This window comes from Pipistrellus hanaki (genome assembly GCF_964339955.1).
Source record: "Pipistrellus hanaki genome assembly, chromosome: 9".
In the NCBI taxonomy this organism is placed as follows: Eukaryota; Metazoa; Chordata; class Mammalia; order Chiroptera; family Vespertilionidae; genus Pipistrellus; species Pipistrellus hanaki.
The window spans coordinates 44,174,719-44,190,060 of record NC_140511.1 but is presented as its reverse complement, the minus strand read 5'-3'; the positions used below and the strand labels follow the sequence as shown (position 1 = coordinate 44,190,060).

The 15,342-nt window shown below is 52.1% G+C and overlaps 1 protein-coding gene across 1 annotated transcript; it reads left to right on the top strand.

Annotated features, from left to right (window-relative positions):
• Positions 1-3,165: 3,165 nt before the first annotated feature.
• RHOG (ras homolog family member G) lies at positions 3,166-15,341 on the top strand. Its single transcript, XM_084894425.1, has 2 exons — positions 3,166-3,232; positions 14,155-15,341. Exon 2 carries the CDS (start codon positions 14,223-14,225, stop codon positions 14,796-14,798), a length of 576 nt encoding a protein of 191 aa, XP_084750551.1. The 5' UTR covers positions 3,166-3,232; positions 14,155-14,222; the 3' UTR covers positions 14,799-15,341.
• Position 15,342: the final 1 nt, after the last annotated feature.

The following is a 15,342-nucleotide window of genomic DNA, read 5'->3' as shown; positions in this document are numbered from 1 at the left end:
GTCCCTTTTCCTTCCTCTCTGTAAAAAATCAATAAAATAGCGGAAACCGGTTTGGCTCAGCGGTAGAGCGTCGGTCTGCCGACTGCAAGGTCCCAGGTTCGATTCCAGTCAAGGGCATGTACGTTGGTTGCGGGCACATCCCCGGTGGGGGGTGTGCAAGAGGCTACAGGTCGATGTTTCTCTCTCATTGACGTTTCTAGCTCTCTATCTCTCTCCCTTCCTCTCTGTAAAAAATCAATAAAATATATTAAAAAAAAAACCCAACATGTATCTTAAAAAAAAATCAATAAAATATAATTTTTAAAAAATGAGCTCTTTACCCAGAAAACTATTGATAGTATATAAATCTGATAAAAGTCAACCAACTCTGGTTGAAGGGAAGGGAGGCCAGAACTACACTATTTTCCTGCCCTCAAATCCTGGGAAGGGAACTCTAAGAACACAACTCAAAAACCTTTGTTCTGGGACATAGTTTTTAATGGCTCATAGAAGTCATTGTATGATGTGGTCCTCCACTGAACCCTGTCATTTATGAAACTCAGTCTTTTCTTTCTTTCTTTCTTTTCTTTTTTTAAAAAAATATATTTTATTGATTTTTTTACAGAGACGAAGGGAGAGAGATAGAGAATTAGAAACATAGATGAGAGAGAATCACCAATCAGCTGCCTCTTGCACACCCCCTACTGGGGATGTGCCCACAACCAAGGTATGTGCCCTTAACCGGAATTGAACCCAGGACCTTTCAGTTAGCAGGCCGACGCTCTATCCATTGAGCCAAACTGGTTTCAGCTCACAGTCCTTTCTTCATCATTAATGCCAACCACCAGCCATGTGCTTCCATCAGGTTATGAGGGGAACCAGGTTTTTCCCTGGCACTATGGGGAGGGGGGAAGAGAGAGAGCTCCAAACTCTGCTGGGGGTGGGTGGGGGGGGTGGCGCCCGCAAGTGAAGCTTCCCTAAAAGCAGCATGAAGGATGAATTAATCTACTCAGTCATTTACCAGCCTGAATCTGATAGGGGCTCTAACTTCAGTGGGCCATACTCACTATCTATATGTACTACTGAGCACTTGAAATGTGTCTGGCCAAAATTCAGATGTACTGTTAGGTATAAAGCACACCAGATTTCAAAGACTTAGCATCAAACATAAAGAGCTTGTGCGTGTGGCTCAATGGTTGAGCCTCCACCCATGAACCAACTGGTCCCTGGTTTGATTCCAAGTCAGGGCACATGCCCAGGTTGGGGGTTGGATCCCCAGTAGGGGTGTGCAGGAGGCAGCCAATTAATGTCTCCACCAATGTTTCTCTCTCTCTCTCAAATCAATAAAACTTACTTTTTAAAAAGAATGTAAAATATCCTATTCATTTATAACCAATAATTTTTATATTGATTACATGCTGAATGATAATATTTTGGATAAGTTGGGCTAAGTAAAATATATTATTAAAATTAATTGTATCTGTTTCTTTTAAATTAAAAAAATTTCATTACTGGAAAATTTTAAATTACATTTGTGGTTCACATTATATTTCCACTGGACAGCATTAGGAGAGACTATTAAGTGCATGGCAGAGGTGGTGGTGGTGGTGGTGGTGTGTGTGTGTGTGTGTGTGCATGCATGGTGGGAAGGGTAAGAATGGCAGCCAGGCAGGGGACATTCGGGCCAGATTGTGAAAGACAAGTCTATTTCCCCTAGCAGCGAAGACAGAAAAGAAGTCAGAGAGAGTAGGATGCCCAAAGACCCAAAGATATGGGCAGGCACATTGTGTTTAGGGAACTCATTCTCATTTCCTTTGAGCTAGGCATTGACAGAAGGCCTTTTACATCCATTCTCATGTTGCCTTCACAACTACAGGATGGAGAAGGGTTTATTCCCAAGACAGAATTGAGGCTGGGAAAGGAGGATAAGCTATTCATTCTCGAAGTTTATCCTTCTCCTGGAAGACAGCGAGCCCGTCATAAGCGCCTCTCCGTTTTCCTCTACAGCACCTCGCACGTGGTAGGCACTCAGAAAAAGTTGTTTTTGAACCGCGGGTGTCCCTTCTCAAGTCAGAGCTCCACGCGCCACGCCCGGAGCAGGAGCACCAGAGGGCGCCCCCGAGCCCGCCCACCCTGCGTCCTCCGGCCGGGCGGGGATTTCAGGCCTTGGGTGCGGTCCTCCAGCCCCGAGCAGTTGCGCGCCTCCGCGAGGAGGAGAGGGGGCCGGGGGAGCCCCACGTCCTCGGCCCGCCCCGCCCCCTCCCCAGAGCCCGGGCGCGCCGAACGGCCGGGTGCGGAACGACGACGCGACATCCTGTTTTGGGGGGGCCCAGGGCTCCGCCTGCGCCTCTGCTGATCTTGTCTTTCCCCGGGTGCTGACGCCAGCTCCCCTCCCCGCCCCCACCCCCACCCCCACCCCCACCCCCACCCCCACCATGTCCGCGCCCTCCCCAGGGGTCTGGGGCCTCCCCACGGCTGAATCACCGCCTCTGCACCGCCCCGCACCCCTGGGAGCTCGGGGCTGGGGTGGGGAATGCCCAGCTTGACCCGCCGTAGCCCGAGACTTGACCATCGCTCCACCCCTGCCTGCACTTGACTGAAGGCACCAGGCCTGCCCTGACTGGTGTGGCTCAGTGGGTAAAGCCTCGGCCTGCGGACTGAAGGGTCCCGGGTTCGATTCCCGTCAATGGCATGTACCTTGATTGAGGGCACATCCCCAGTGGGGGGTGTGCGGGAGGCAGCTGATCAATGTTTCTCTCTCATCGATGTTTCTAACTCTCTATCCCTCTCCCTTCCAATCTGTAAAAAAAAAAAAAAAAAAAATCAATAAAATATGTTTTTTTAAAAAAAAGGCACCAGGCCTAGGGGCGCGGGTTCTCAGCATCTTCCCGCGGGGGGCGGGGGCGAGATGCGGGGAGGGGGGCAGAAGCCTAGAGCCTAGGTTTTGGAGGGCCTCTGGGGGGGTGGGGGGTGGCTAGGAGGCGACGGGGAGGCTTGACCTTAAGGGACACAGAGGCAGAGGGGTGGGGGGGAGCCCCAGGACCCGGCCGGGGAGAGACCGGTGGAGGGGGGACGGAGGGTGGGGGCCGCGGGCCGCGGACTTCCTGGTGCGGCGGGGCCCCGCCCCCGCCCCGCTCCGCCCCCGGCCCGCCCCCCCCACTTCCTCCGGCCGCCCGCTCTCACTTCCTTCTCCAGCCGCCAGCCGCCGCCGCCGCCGCCGCCCCCAGCTCCCCCGCGGCGGGGAGGGCGCCAGGTGAGGCCGGCGCGGGCCGGCGGGCCGGGGTCGGGGTGGGGGGCCGCCGGCCCGGGGCCGGGCGCGGGCCCGGGGAGGCCGCCTGCGGGAGGCCGCGGCGGGCGGGCGGGCGGGCGGCTCCGGGATCGCGGCAAGCTGGGCGGGCGCGGCCGCCGGGCGGGGCGGGCAGCGGGTCCCTGCGAGCCGGCGGCGGCCCGGGAGGGTGGGCTCCGGTCCGGTGGGGGGCTGCACCGGCTCCCCGGAGCTGCGGGGGACCCCTGAGGTCGGAAGGCTGCCGCTCTCCGCGAGAAAAGTCTCTCTCGAGCGGGAGAGCTTAGAGCTGGGATGTGGGACTCAGAAGTGGGGTGCCCGCCGAAGTTGGTGGGGGTGTCCCCCAAGTGTGAGCGAGGAGGGGTGCCTGCCCCCTGGGCTGGAGACGGCGCTCCCACCGCCGCGGCAGTGGTGACATTTGCGAGGGGGGCGGTGTCTGGCCTCCGAAGCCGCCGCTGCAGAGGAAGAGCTCCCTGCCCGGAGGCTCGCCGCCAGCTCGGACCCGGCTCTCCGGCTGCAGCCAGCGGCCCCCTGCACTCCAGAGGAGGGGGAGATGGGGGAGCGCGGGCCACTGACCTCTCTGTATCGTTTGTTGTTTTCTTTTCCTGAGGTCAAACCTCTTCATCCCTGAAAGCAAGCAACAGGTCTCTAGTTAGCAAACAGCTGCCTGCCTGCCTGCCTGGCCGTGCCTGGCCTTGCTCCTTTGTGGGTAAACTGAGGGAGGTTTGTCCTGTGACTGAAAGGGCAAGGACTCTCATTCAGAGGCGCTGATGGTCTCTGACAAGATGGCATCGCAGAGCAGCCCTAATGTCAGAAGATGGAGAGAATGATAGGGCTTCTAGGAAGAAGTGAGGGCTCTGGCCCTGGAGATGCTTGGGGATCACCTCCTAGTCTCCCCCCAGTCCGCAACCTCCTCTCTCTTGTTAGTCCCTGAATTCTGTACATCCTCGCTCTGTCTTCCTCCATTCTTTCTTTAGACGGCCCACAAACCCTCCATTACCCTCTTCTCCCACCTTCTTCCGTTTCTTTTCCCCAACACTCAGTCATGCCAAAGGCCCTGGCCTCTCACTTACCCTGCCCTTCTGTCCATCTCTGCCCCCTCCAGCCTACACCCTTCCCTTCCTTGGCCAGCTTCTGGCTCCACACTCTTGCTTCCTCCATCTTTCCTCATCCTTCTCGATCCCCCTCTCTGTGTCTTTTCCCTTTCAGCCACTTATCTCCAGCTCTGGGGTCAGATCTTTGCTGAGTTTGAGAGCCTTTTCAAACCTCCCCAGCTCAGAGATGCAGGCTGCAGCCACCTAGTGATAGAGATGCTTAAAGGGCTGGAAAACCTCTGTGTGTGTATGTGTGTGCAAGTGTCTGTGTGTCTACATTTTTATCTCTTTGAGACAAAATTACTGCCCCAGCCTTGAGAGGGCCCAGAGCAGAGCAAACCAGCAGAATGAAGGGAACCTGTAGTGGGTGAGCTTGTGGTTAGGTAGGAGGAAGCAGATCGTAGCAGTTAGGGGAGAGTGGCAGAAATAAGACTGGTGAAAGAGGCCGTGGGAAATCAAAATCACCCAGGTTTAATCATGAGGCCAAGCCTGGAGGCTGGGGGACTCAAACGGTCCCTAACTCCAATACTTACTGGTTCCAACAATGGTATTGGAGAGAATGCGACCAGGTCAACTATGTGTGACAGATGGAAAGGAAAGGGGCAAAAGCAAGGTTCTGGAGGGAAGGCTGTAGCTAGTCTAACGTCAGTTTTAACGTTTTAGCGCCAGTTCAGGAAAAGAAGAGGGGTGTGAGGCAGAGTATCTGCCCTTTCTTCCAGGCTGCCTTCCATCCGGGTCCTGCCCAGGCTGTGGATACCTCGTGCCCTGGGCTACGTCAGGGCCTTGGTGACAGGAAGCCCTCTGCAGTCTGCTGACCTCTCTCCTCTGCTTTCAGGCATCCTTAGTATTCCCCCTTTCACTCTACTCCCTGTCTTCCTCTTGTGTCTAACTTCAGTCTAGATTGCTTTTATAAGAACACATTGTCCCTGTTCTAGAACGCTTTCCTCAAGCCTTTGGGATGCGTGCTATGAGACCTTGCTTCAGTGTACTCTATTTATTTGTCTCCACTAGAAAAGAGAAAGAAAGAAATGGAGGGGGAGAGCAAGTGCTATACTTTTGGGATTCCCAAGCACCTTTAGATTTAAAGGCTGTTCCCATTCTAATCTCTTCCATTCTCACAGTTGCCCCTGCCCCATGAGTTGTCCCTTCTTCTACCCACCAGTCTCTCCTACTTTCATTTCTGGGAGGTATATGAGATTTGGCCCCAGAGGAAATCTCAGGGACATACATAAAACCCCTTCTTGGATGTTCTTACAAGGCACTTTCCCAGCATCCCCACTCGGTAAAAAACTACCCAGGAGTCCCGATTCCTGGCCTGCAACCCAATACTTTATTTTAGGATCCTGCATAACTAAAACCCACAGGTCTCTAGGATGGATGAGACAGGGTTTCTTCTAGGCAAGATCTGGTACCACTGAAGGTTTGAGCTAATTGCAAGAAAGTCATTGCTGGGGGGAGAGGGGGGGATATGATCAGGCTCATAGGGATCTAAATGGGAAAATATCATGAGAGGAGGGGAGGTGACTGCAACCTAAGAGGCTGCTCATTGAGGTTTTGACTAAAGAAATAAGGTCAAGGTCCTGAAATGAAAGGAAGTGGCCGTTCCGAGATTGTCACAAATGCTGGTTGGGAATCTAGGATCTGAGAGTCGTTTCTGGCAAGATGTGAGGGCAAATGAGGTAGCTGATGTGAGCTTTTAGGGGGTCATGAGCAGGAAGATAGGAGAGGTTGTGGCTATAGTGATACGGTTGGGAAGATGTTTGAAGGGGGGTAGATGGGCATTTGGGAAGAAGCAGGGGGCCAGACTGAAGAGCCCTCCCTCCACGCACAGTGTAGACCCATTAGTGGTGAGGCCTGTACGGTCTCTGAGGAGGGAAACCAAAGACAAAGCCTGGGCCACCTCCCCAGAACAGATTGGTTTTCCTGTCCAGAGTCCAGCTTCCTCTTTTGTCCTCATGTCATGGGGGGAGGGCATCTCCCCAGGAGCTAGAAGCTGAAGGAGGAGTTCCTCAGTCAGGGCAGGGCCAGGATGGCTGTCTGTCTAATACTGTCAGTTCTAAATCATGGACCCCCAGTATGGACTAGCTATAAACGCTTGAGAATTTAGAAGCAAAAAGGGCTCAGATTTCTGTGACTCCTTTGGCCTTTTCCTGAAGGGATAAACCTTGGTAGGATCTTCCTGAATGAGATCTGAGAGATGATAGGCTCATTCCCAGGCCTGAGCAAAGTAATCTCCTTTATGGAAGTAACATCAGGCTGTAGGTTAGGAGATCCAGGGCCTTGTCCTGGATTTGCTCCCAACTTGGTCTCTCGTGACTCAGCTTCAACATGGAGTTGCCTATCAAAGCCTCCAGAGAGGGTAGAGAATACGGATAACTCTGACTTTCCTTCAACCAAGAGGCTCTTCATAGCACTGGCCTCCACTGTGAGCCCTCCTGGCTCATGCCAGTCCTGATCTGAGTGGTGAACGAGTATCTGCCCAGGTACAGGAACTGTGGCCCCCTCTCCCCAAAGTCCAAGGATTGTTATAGGTTGAGAGAGGAGAAGAGGGCAGAGAGTGTGAGGGATTTTGCGAGGGGACAGCAAGTTGAGGGGGTGCCCCGTGCCCTACTCTAGCTCTGTCCCACTGACTGTGGAAAATAGATGCCGGAGTTTCCTCCCTGATGTTTTTTTCCCTTGTGGAAACCCCCTTGGGCCTGGGGCGGGGCTGAAGGGACGGTGTGGCTCTGGGTCTCTCTGTGGGTATTTTCGGGGGTAAGGGGTAGAATTGGGGGGGTGGTGCTTCTGCACAGCACCGTGTGAAATGAGCAAAGGCAAAGGAAGTGCCACTTCACAGGCCTTTCGTGGGGCCCTGGGACTCCTGAGCTGCTAGGGGGAAGGGAGGAGGAAGCAAGTGTTCAGCCTTCCTCCGTGCTGCTTGGTGGGGGAGGGGGAGGCCTTCTTAGCTCTCCCAGGCAGAGCGCTCCTGGCCGTGGGGCTCACCACCCTTTATGGAACACCTCAGGTGCTGGGGATGGTGAACAGAAGGGAACTCGGACTTAGTGAAAGGGTCCTGTCCTCACCATAGCTTTCCCAGCTACAGCTGTCTTGCTTTTTCCTCCTCTCTACGCCCTAGTGGATAGAGTCAGCTAATCCTCTTACCCTACCTGCTGCAGTGCAGGAAGCCCTGCAGAGGCTGAAGGGTGGAGAATGGCAAGAGGTGGAGAGTTCTCTAGCATGGGGTGTGTGTGTGTGTGTGTGTGTGTGTTTAAGGCTGGGAACTAGGCTCTCTTGGGTCTAGTTCCCTGCTGATGGGGAGAAGGGGAAGAAAGAGAGAAACTCAGCCCTTGGCCTGGTCCCAGCCCCACAATGATCTCATGTCTCCCCCAGCTTCCTCCTCCCCACCCAGCTGCAGCCAGCTGCAGCCTTTTTGAGCCTCTTCGTATCACCTCTCCTCTGTCCTTCCAAACAAACAAACAAACAATCAGACTCTGGAGCCATTTTCAACACTGACCCTGACCTTGCCTAACCCTTGACCACAGAGTCCCGCAATCCTTAGCCTTATGAGGACCACTTTTCCTACCCATCTTCCTCACCACCTCCAGCCTTGCTGTGCCTGCTTCTCCCCGCTCCCTCCTCCAGTAGAAGTCAGGACAGTCTAGCCTATATGTGTTTGATACTCGGAATTGTGCTCCTCAGTGGGAGGAGGAAGTTGATTGCCCATGTCTTGTGTTTCCTGGGCCTATGACTCTTCCTTGTTCCCAGAATCAGTTTGCATTGATGGAGGAGGAGATATGTGTTCAGTCTGCAGGGTTTTTTGTTGTTGTTGGTGGTGGTTTTTTAAAATATATTTTATTGATTTTTTTTTTACAGAGAGGAAGAGAGAGGGATAGAGAGTTAGAAATATCGATGAGAGAGAGTCATCAGTCAGCTGCCTCCTGCACATCCCCTACCGGGGATGTGCCCGCAACCAAGGTACATGCTCTTGGTTGTATTGAACCTGGGATCTTTCAGTCCGTAGGCCGATGCTCTATCCACTGAGCCAAACCAGTTTCGGCTCAGTCTGCAGTTTTTGCTCAGCACTCTGCTGGACTTCTGGAAGTAAGCAAAAGAAAATTTCCCTCCTCATGAGGCATCCAGTTAGTTCAGTGCAATGAACAGTAGGATCGGTGCTGGGGAAGCTAGGACAGGAAAGGGGGAGAAGATGGGAACAGATCTGGGCCCTGCAAAGCTGGGAGGATCGGACAGGGGGGAGCAGAATTTCTGTAGGAGGAACTCCCATGTGCAAAGACATGAAGTACAAGTGAGTTCAGTTATTGACTGTGTTCAGCCTAAGGAGACAGATCCCCAGGACCTTGCCCTCCAGGTCCTCCCAGTCTCGATAAGATTCAGAACAGCCTCCATGTCTTGCAAGATACAATGTGCCTGTGAGAGAAACAGGGACCAGACCTTGGATGGCATAAGTCACTTGTGACCTGGGTGATTTGCCAAGACTTTCCTGGAGGAGATGACCATGCTGCTTGGCCCTGGAGAACCAAGGGGTGGGGTTCCTTTAGGCAACGGAGGACTTCTGAGCTGCCCATTGGGGACTGGAGGACGGAGGGGGGATGAATGCTGGGTTTCCATGAGGAAAGGGAATAGTGCTTGCTGTTTGATGTGTTGTGGGGAAGAGATTGTGGAGACTGCTTTGGAGAATCAGGATGGTGTGGCCAGAGTTCAGGATCAGAATGCCCAGAGATGGATTAAGTAGGATGAGTTTCAGTGAGGGCTGCAGAAGGGGAGCCCCATGTCAAGGAGGTAGGTTAAAAGGCTGTGGTAAGTTGGTTTCCATTGCCTTCACACTCCCCAGTCTCTTTAACACCCCTCTCTTCCCCTCCCCCACTCCCAATTGGGACACTTCCCCTGCTCTAACGGCCACAGAGATCTGGCAATCAGGCAATCCTCTGCTTCCTTTCCCTCCCCACTCTGGGTCTGCCTGAGGCACACCCTAAGACAAAGTCCCCCTGGGTACAAGCTGGGCTCCAGGAGCCACCCTCAGAGTTAGGACCCCATGGGCTGTGCTCCCCTAGATGGGCTCCCTGCTGAAGTCAGGTCAAGCTGGTACTGGAAAGAGAGACTTTTGCCTATCCCAGGCAAAGTTTTTGGCTACCACTGCTGTCCAAAAAGATTCAGTATTGCAGTGTTGGCTGTGGGAGTGTTAGTTCAATTCTGCGCTTTTGAGGCAACTGTCCAGATCTCAGTAATGGGGCAGAAGCAAGCAGATCAGAAGGCAGTGGTTGCACACTCTTGTGTTCTCAACCCCTGTGCTCCGTTTTTCTGTGGAAGAGGGATGCTCAAACTCCAGTATGGGCGGGGGTGTGGGTGAGTGGGGGAGACATCCACAAACTAGGAAACTAATGTATGACTATTGGGGAAGGAGAATCACAAGGAGCCAAAGAAGGGTTAAAAGGTTGGCCATGCTATGGAAGTTCAAAGAAAGGAGAAGTCAGTAGCTTCATGGGACTCTGAAGCTCTGAGGTTTAAGCTAGGACTTGAGGAGTCAGGAAGATTCTAGAGGCAAGAGAGAATGGCAGCAGATGGAAGAACAAGAGTAACAGTTCAGAGGCAACAACCGTCCTGACTTGTTTAAGAGGAACACCTTATGAGATTGGTTTTATTACTTAGCTCATAAGTGGCAGAACTAGGATTTAAACGCAGATCTAGCTAACTCTAAAATTCCTACCAGAGTATGAAAAACTCTGAATGCCAGGGTGAGAGACGAGGCATGCTCTTAATTAAGTTAGGAATAAAAAGTCATTATAATTTGGCTAATAATATACAGATCTGTGATCATTAATTTACTTAGTAAATAAAAGTTCTTTTAGTTTTTATTGGTTTCAGAGAGGAAGGGAGAGGGAGAAAGATAGAGAGGGAATCATTGATCGGCTGCCTCCTGCACGCCCCCTGCCCGAGACCTGGGCATGTGCCCTGACCAAGAATCGAATCGCGATCTCCTGGTTCATAGGTTGACACTCAACCACTGAGCCACACCAGCAGGGGCCAAAAGTTCTTTTTATAAAAGTCATCTAGTAAGTCACAATTAACCCTAACCTCAAGCAGGTCACTCTTCTTATTTGGCCTCCTGAAGTATTGACTGTTGCTTCTTCCTATGTGGCATAGGTTAGACCCTACCTTCCTTAAAAGGGCTGTGGGAACCTGTTTGGCCCAGTACAGGTTATAGGATTTCCAAGTACACATTTGTCCTGGGAGAGGGGTTACATACACTCTGGGATAAAGTACTAAACTGATGCCACCACTCAGACACCTACGTATTCAGTGCTTCCTGCCTATTGGGATGCTTTGCTTCTGTGTGCACAACTTGCCAATTCACAAAGCACTGCTGCCCTTGGAGTCAAGGAAGGCAAGTATTGTCATTCCTGCTGTACAGTTCAAGAAACTGAGGCTCCGGGAAGGGAAGTGACTTACTTGCTCAGCGTCAGGAAGTTGGCTAGTAAGGGGTAATGTGGGGGCTGTAGGTTGCATTGAGGAAAACACAGACTTGGGATGGCAAAACGGGTTTGTGTCCTGACTCCCAAGCTAACTGGCTGTATGACACCGAGTTACTTTAACTATGAGTTTGTTTCTTTATCTGTAAATAGACATAGTACCAACAGCTTGTTATCAGGATCAAATAACAATGCCATATGATCTATAAAGGGTTGTACCTCGTGAGGGCTTTTTATCAAAGGACAGAGTCAGCAGGTGAACCCAAGCGGTCACCTTCCGGAATTTGCTTCTCTGCCTGTGCCACACTGCCTCTGCTCTGCTTGTTTCTGGACACTACCTCACTCATGATCCTTTTCCGGTGTCAGCCCTGTTCCCTCGCCAGTCCGGAAGCTGCTGCCCTCTCCCTCCCCACTCCTTTGAGGGCTGATTTACTGATCGTGGGTTGATAACCACCTCCCTAGAGAGCAGCCTGGAGCCACTGAACTTCCAGTCTCTTGGGCCTTGTGACTGCTGTCCAGAGCTCCCTCCTTGCCTTCCTGCCTGGGCCAGCCCAGTGCTGGGCCTGTGGGGGAGGAGTTCCCAGACAAACTGCCACACCCAGGCCTCCACTCTGTAGAACTGGAGATTTACAGGCCCAGGAGTTCTCTCAAAATGCTAGGGTCTCCCAGGTAACTCAGGAGACGTAAGTAACAGCACCAACCCCTACAATATGTTCTCTCCTTTCCCCAAGGGAGGAGCCACAGAATCCTAGAAGAATGTGTCTTAACTTGCCCCCATGTATGCAGGCCTTATGCATTTGTTGACTGACTCAGCCCCAACCCCACCCCCACATCACCCCATCTTCCCTATCCCCATCAACTGTCCCCTGCTCCCAGGGCTCTTTGTGTCTCATTTCATCTACCTAGTGCCCTTGTCACCGGCAGTTTCCTCTCCATTTTATGGACTGGGAAACTGAGGCCCAGGGAGGGTACGTGCCTCATGTTTGGTTTCAGTGAGTCAGCAGCAGAACAGAGCTGGGGTTAGAAATTCGGTCTCTTGACTTACAGTCTGAGGTTCCACTGCCCTATAGGATCCTTAACTCCTTCCTGGACCCATTTCCTGAGGCTCTCTATCATCTGTCCTGAAGTTGGACACAGATTCTTATTCACACAAATAAGATAGAAATTTTTCATGGGAACCAGAGACAACCTCTTAGAAATGAAACCATTTCCCTCCCTGCTGGTCCCAGGGGAAGCTGGGATTAAGTTCTGGGTCCTGTGCAGGTCCCACACCACCATAGTTCCCTTTTGCCTCCCAGTGGGATCTCCCTCTATCTACAAATTGATTTTTGAGGCTTCTGGACCAGTACTTGAGAGTTGAGGGGTTTTCAGACTAAGGTGCAGTTTTGCAGTGTATATAAAGCGAAATGGAGGAAAATGGGCCAGTGGTGATGGTGCTTGCATGGAGCAAGGGATACTTAGATATCTGGGTGTGTCTAAAACAAACTGTCCATCCAGCCCTGGCCAGTGTGGTTCAGTTGGTTGGAGAAATGTCCTGTGCACCAGAAGTCTCAGGTTCGATTCCCAGTCAGGACACAGGTCCTGTGCACCAGAAGTCTCAGGTTTGATTCCCAGTCAGAACACATTCCCAGTCAGGTTGCAGGTTCAATCCCTAGCCTGGTTGGGGCGCGTGCAGGAGTCAAACCAATGTTTTCCTCTTACATCAATGTTTCTCTCTCCATTCCCCACTCTCAAATAAATAAATAAATTAAATTAAATTGGCTCTCCCCTCCTAGGATGCAGGGACCTGGTTGTGAGTCGGGGAAAGGAAGTCACATACTGGCCAGCAAAAGTCCCTGATGGCCAAGAGGAAGTAGCCAATGAGAGGAGAACCTTTGCCACAGCAGTATAAATAATCCCAGGGTTTCCGGAAGCTCTGTTCTTTCAAGAACTCAGAAGAGCAGTTCCTCACCCTGAGGCCCCGTGAGCTGCAAAGGGGACAAGGGTAATGGTTGGAGCTAGGACTCTTTCTTTCATAATTACAGCAGCTCATTTATTTGGTACTTCCCATATGCCATGCCTCAGGCCAAACACTTTCTATACTTGAGCTCATTTCATACTCTGAACAATTGTAACACAATAGGCAAAATTTCCCCCATTTTACAGATGAGAAAATTGAAGCTCAGGAAACTTATTATGTTGCCCAAGATCATACATGACTAGTTGGTGGAGCTATGAGTAGAACCCCTGGCCACTCTGACTCCAGCATGTGTTCTCAGTGATAGAGCTTTTAAAAAATTTTTTTGATATATATTTTTTATTGATTTTTTACAGAGAGGACGGGAGAGGGATAGAGAGTTAGAAACATCGATGAGAGAGAAACATCGATCAGCTGCCTCCTGCACACCCCCTACTGGGGATGTGCCCACAACCACTGTATATGCCTTTGACTGGAATCGAACCTGGGACCTTTCAGTTCGCAGGCTGATGCTCTATCTACTGAGCCAGACCGGTTAGGGCTCAGTGATAGAGCTTTAATGGCGCTGTCTTCTCTATCCAAGAGTCTGGAAGCCCCTGAAATTCTTCAGAGGTATATGCCAGAAAAGTGACAGGAAAGTAAGGGGGAAATTGAGGTTTTGTTTTATTCTTCCGTTCATCCCGCTTGGGTGGGCTTGGAGGATCTGCCTCACCCCACCAAGGACCTCAAGAGAAGATGCTGATGTCTAGGAGCCACCCCTTTGCTCCATACTCAGACTCCCACTAGATCCCAGCCTTGGCACATGGCTGCATCTCAGAGTGACGGAGAGCGCCCTGTGCCAGAACCCCTCTCAGTGTACATAATGGGAGGGATCCATGCCTAGTAGAGGGTCTGTAGATTGATCCTTACATCTGTACACCGACCTTTTGTGTCTATATTGCCTGGAAGAAAAATACAAGTAGCTAATACTTATTGAAGGCAACTGTTCTAAATGTTTTACTGTGTTACCTCTTAATAATCCAATGAAGTGAAGTAGGTATTATTTTATTCCCATTTTACACATAGAAAACAGGCCCTCTAATCACCAACTAGTAAGTAATTGGTCCAGGGTCACACAGCTAGAAAATAGCAAAACTAGGATTTGACCTTAGTTGATCTGGCACCAGAATTTATGTGCTCCACATAATATATTTACATACAGTGGCGCCAGCCTCCTTACATCCGAGCATCTTTGCATGATCTCAGGGCCTCTCTTTATTGTCCTGGTAGGATTATACGATGGTGTCGGGTTAAGAAAACAGAAGGTCATTTCCCTCTGTGTGCCCCCATTCTTTCATTCCAAGCGTGTCCTGACCAAGTGTCCCTCTCTGTTCACAGGTCATTGCATCCAGAGGGGCCCAGAAGGGGAAGGAGGCGGTGCCTCCACTGCAGCAGCTGCACCCACAATGCAGAGCATAAAGTGTGTGGTGGTGGGCGATGGGGCTGTGGGCAAGACATGCCTGCTCATCTGCTACACAACTAACGCCTTCCCCAAGGAATACATCCCCACGGTGTTCGACAATTACAGCGCCCAGAGCGCAGTCGATGGGCGCACGGTGAACCTGAACCTGTGGGACACGGCGGGCCAGGAGGAGTACGACCGCCTCCGCACTCTCTCCTACCCTCAGACCAACGTCTTCGTCATCTGTTTCTCCATTGCCAGTCCACCCTCCTACGAGAACGTGCGGCACAAGTGGCATCCGGAGGTGTGCCACCACTGCCCCGACGTGCCCATCCTCCTGGTGGGCACCAAGAAGGACCTGAGAGCCCAGCCCGACACCTTGCGGCGCCTCAAGGAGCAGGGCCAGGCGCCCATCACACCGCAGCAAGGCCAGGCACTGGCCAAGCAGATCCACGCTGTGCGCTACCTCGAGTGCTCGGCCCTGCAGCAGGATGGCGTCAAGGAAGTGTTTGCCGAGGCCGTCCGGGCTGTGCTCAACCCCACACCGGTCAAGCGTGGGCGGTCCTGCGTCCTCTTGTGACCCTGGCACTCAGCTTGGAGGCTGCCCCTGCCCCCCTACCAGTTGTGCCTTGGCGCCTTGTCTGCCCCCAGCTGTGCCTTAAAGACTAATTCTGGCATCCCTTGCCAGGGGGCTCCCTGAATGCCTGTTTTCCTTAAGGAGGCCCACGGGGAAAGGGGCTTTGGGTCCCAATCTGCTTGGGAATGCCAGGTATTCTTGAGAGCTCACCCAGGCCAAGGTTGGACCCTTCCCCAAGAAGCCAACCCAGTGCTCCTCCCCATTTCTCCCCTACTGACCAGCTGATCCAGCTTTCTACTCAGATGTTGCTGCCTATTGTGGTGCCTTCTCTCAGGTTAGGAACTCTTAGCCATCCCTAACCTCCCTTGCTGCTCTTCGAATTGCTCTCCCTTCCCCAATGAAGGAAACAAAAAATCCCAAGAAGATGAATGTGCCTAACTTGCCTCCATGTGCCCAGGCCTTATGCATTGCTAACTGACTCAGCCTCCACCCCACCCCTTAGGCTCCTACCCCCATCAGCATCAATAAAACCTCCTGGCTCCAGTGG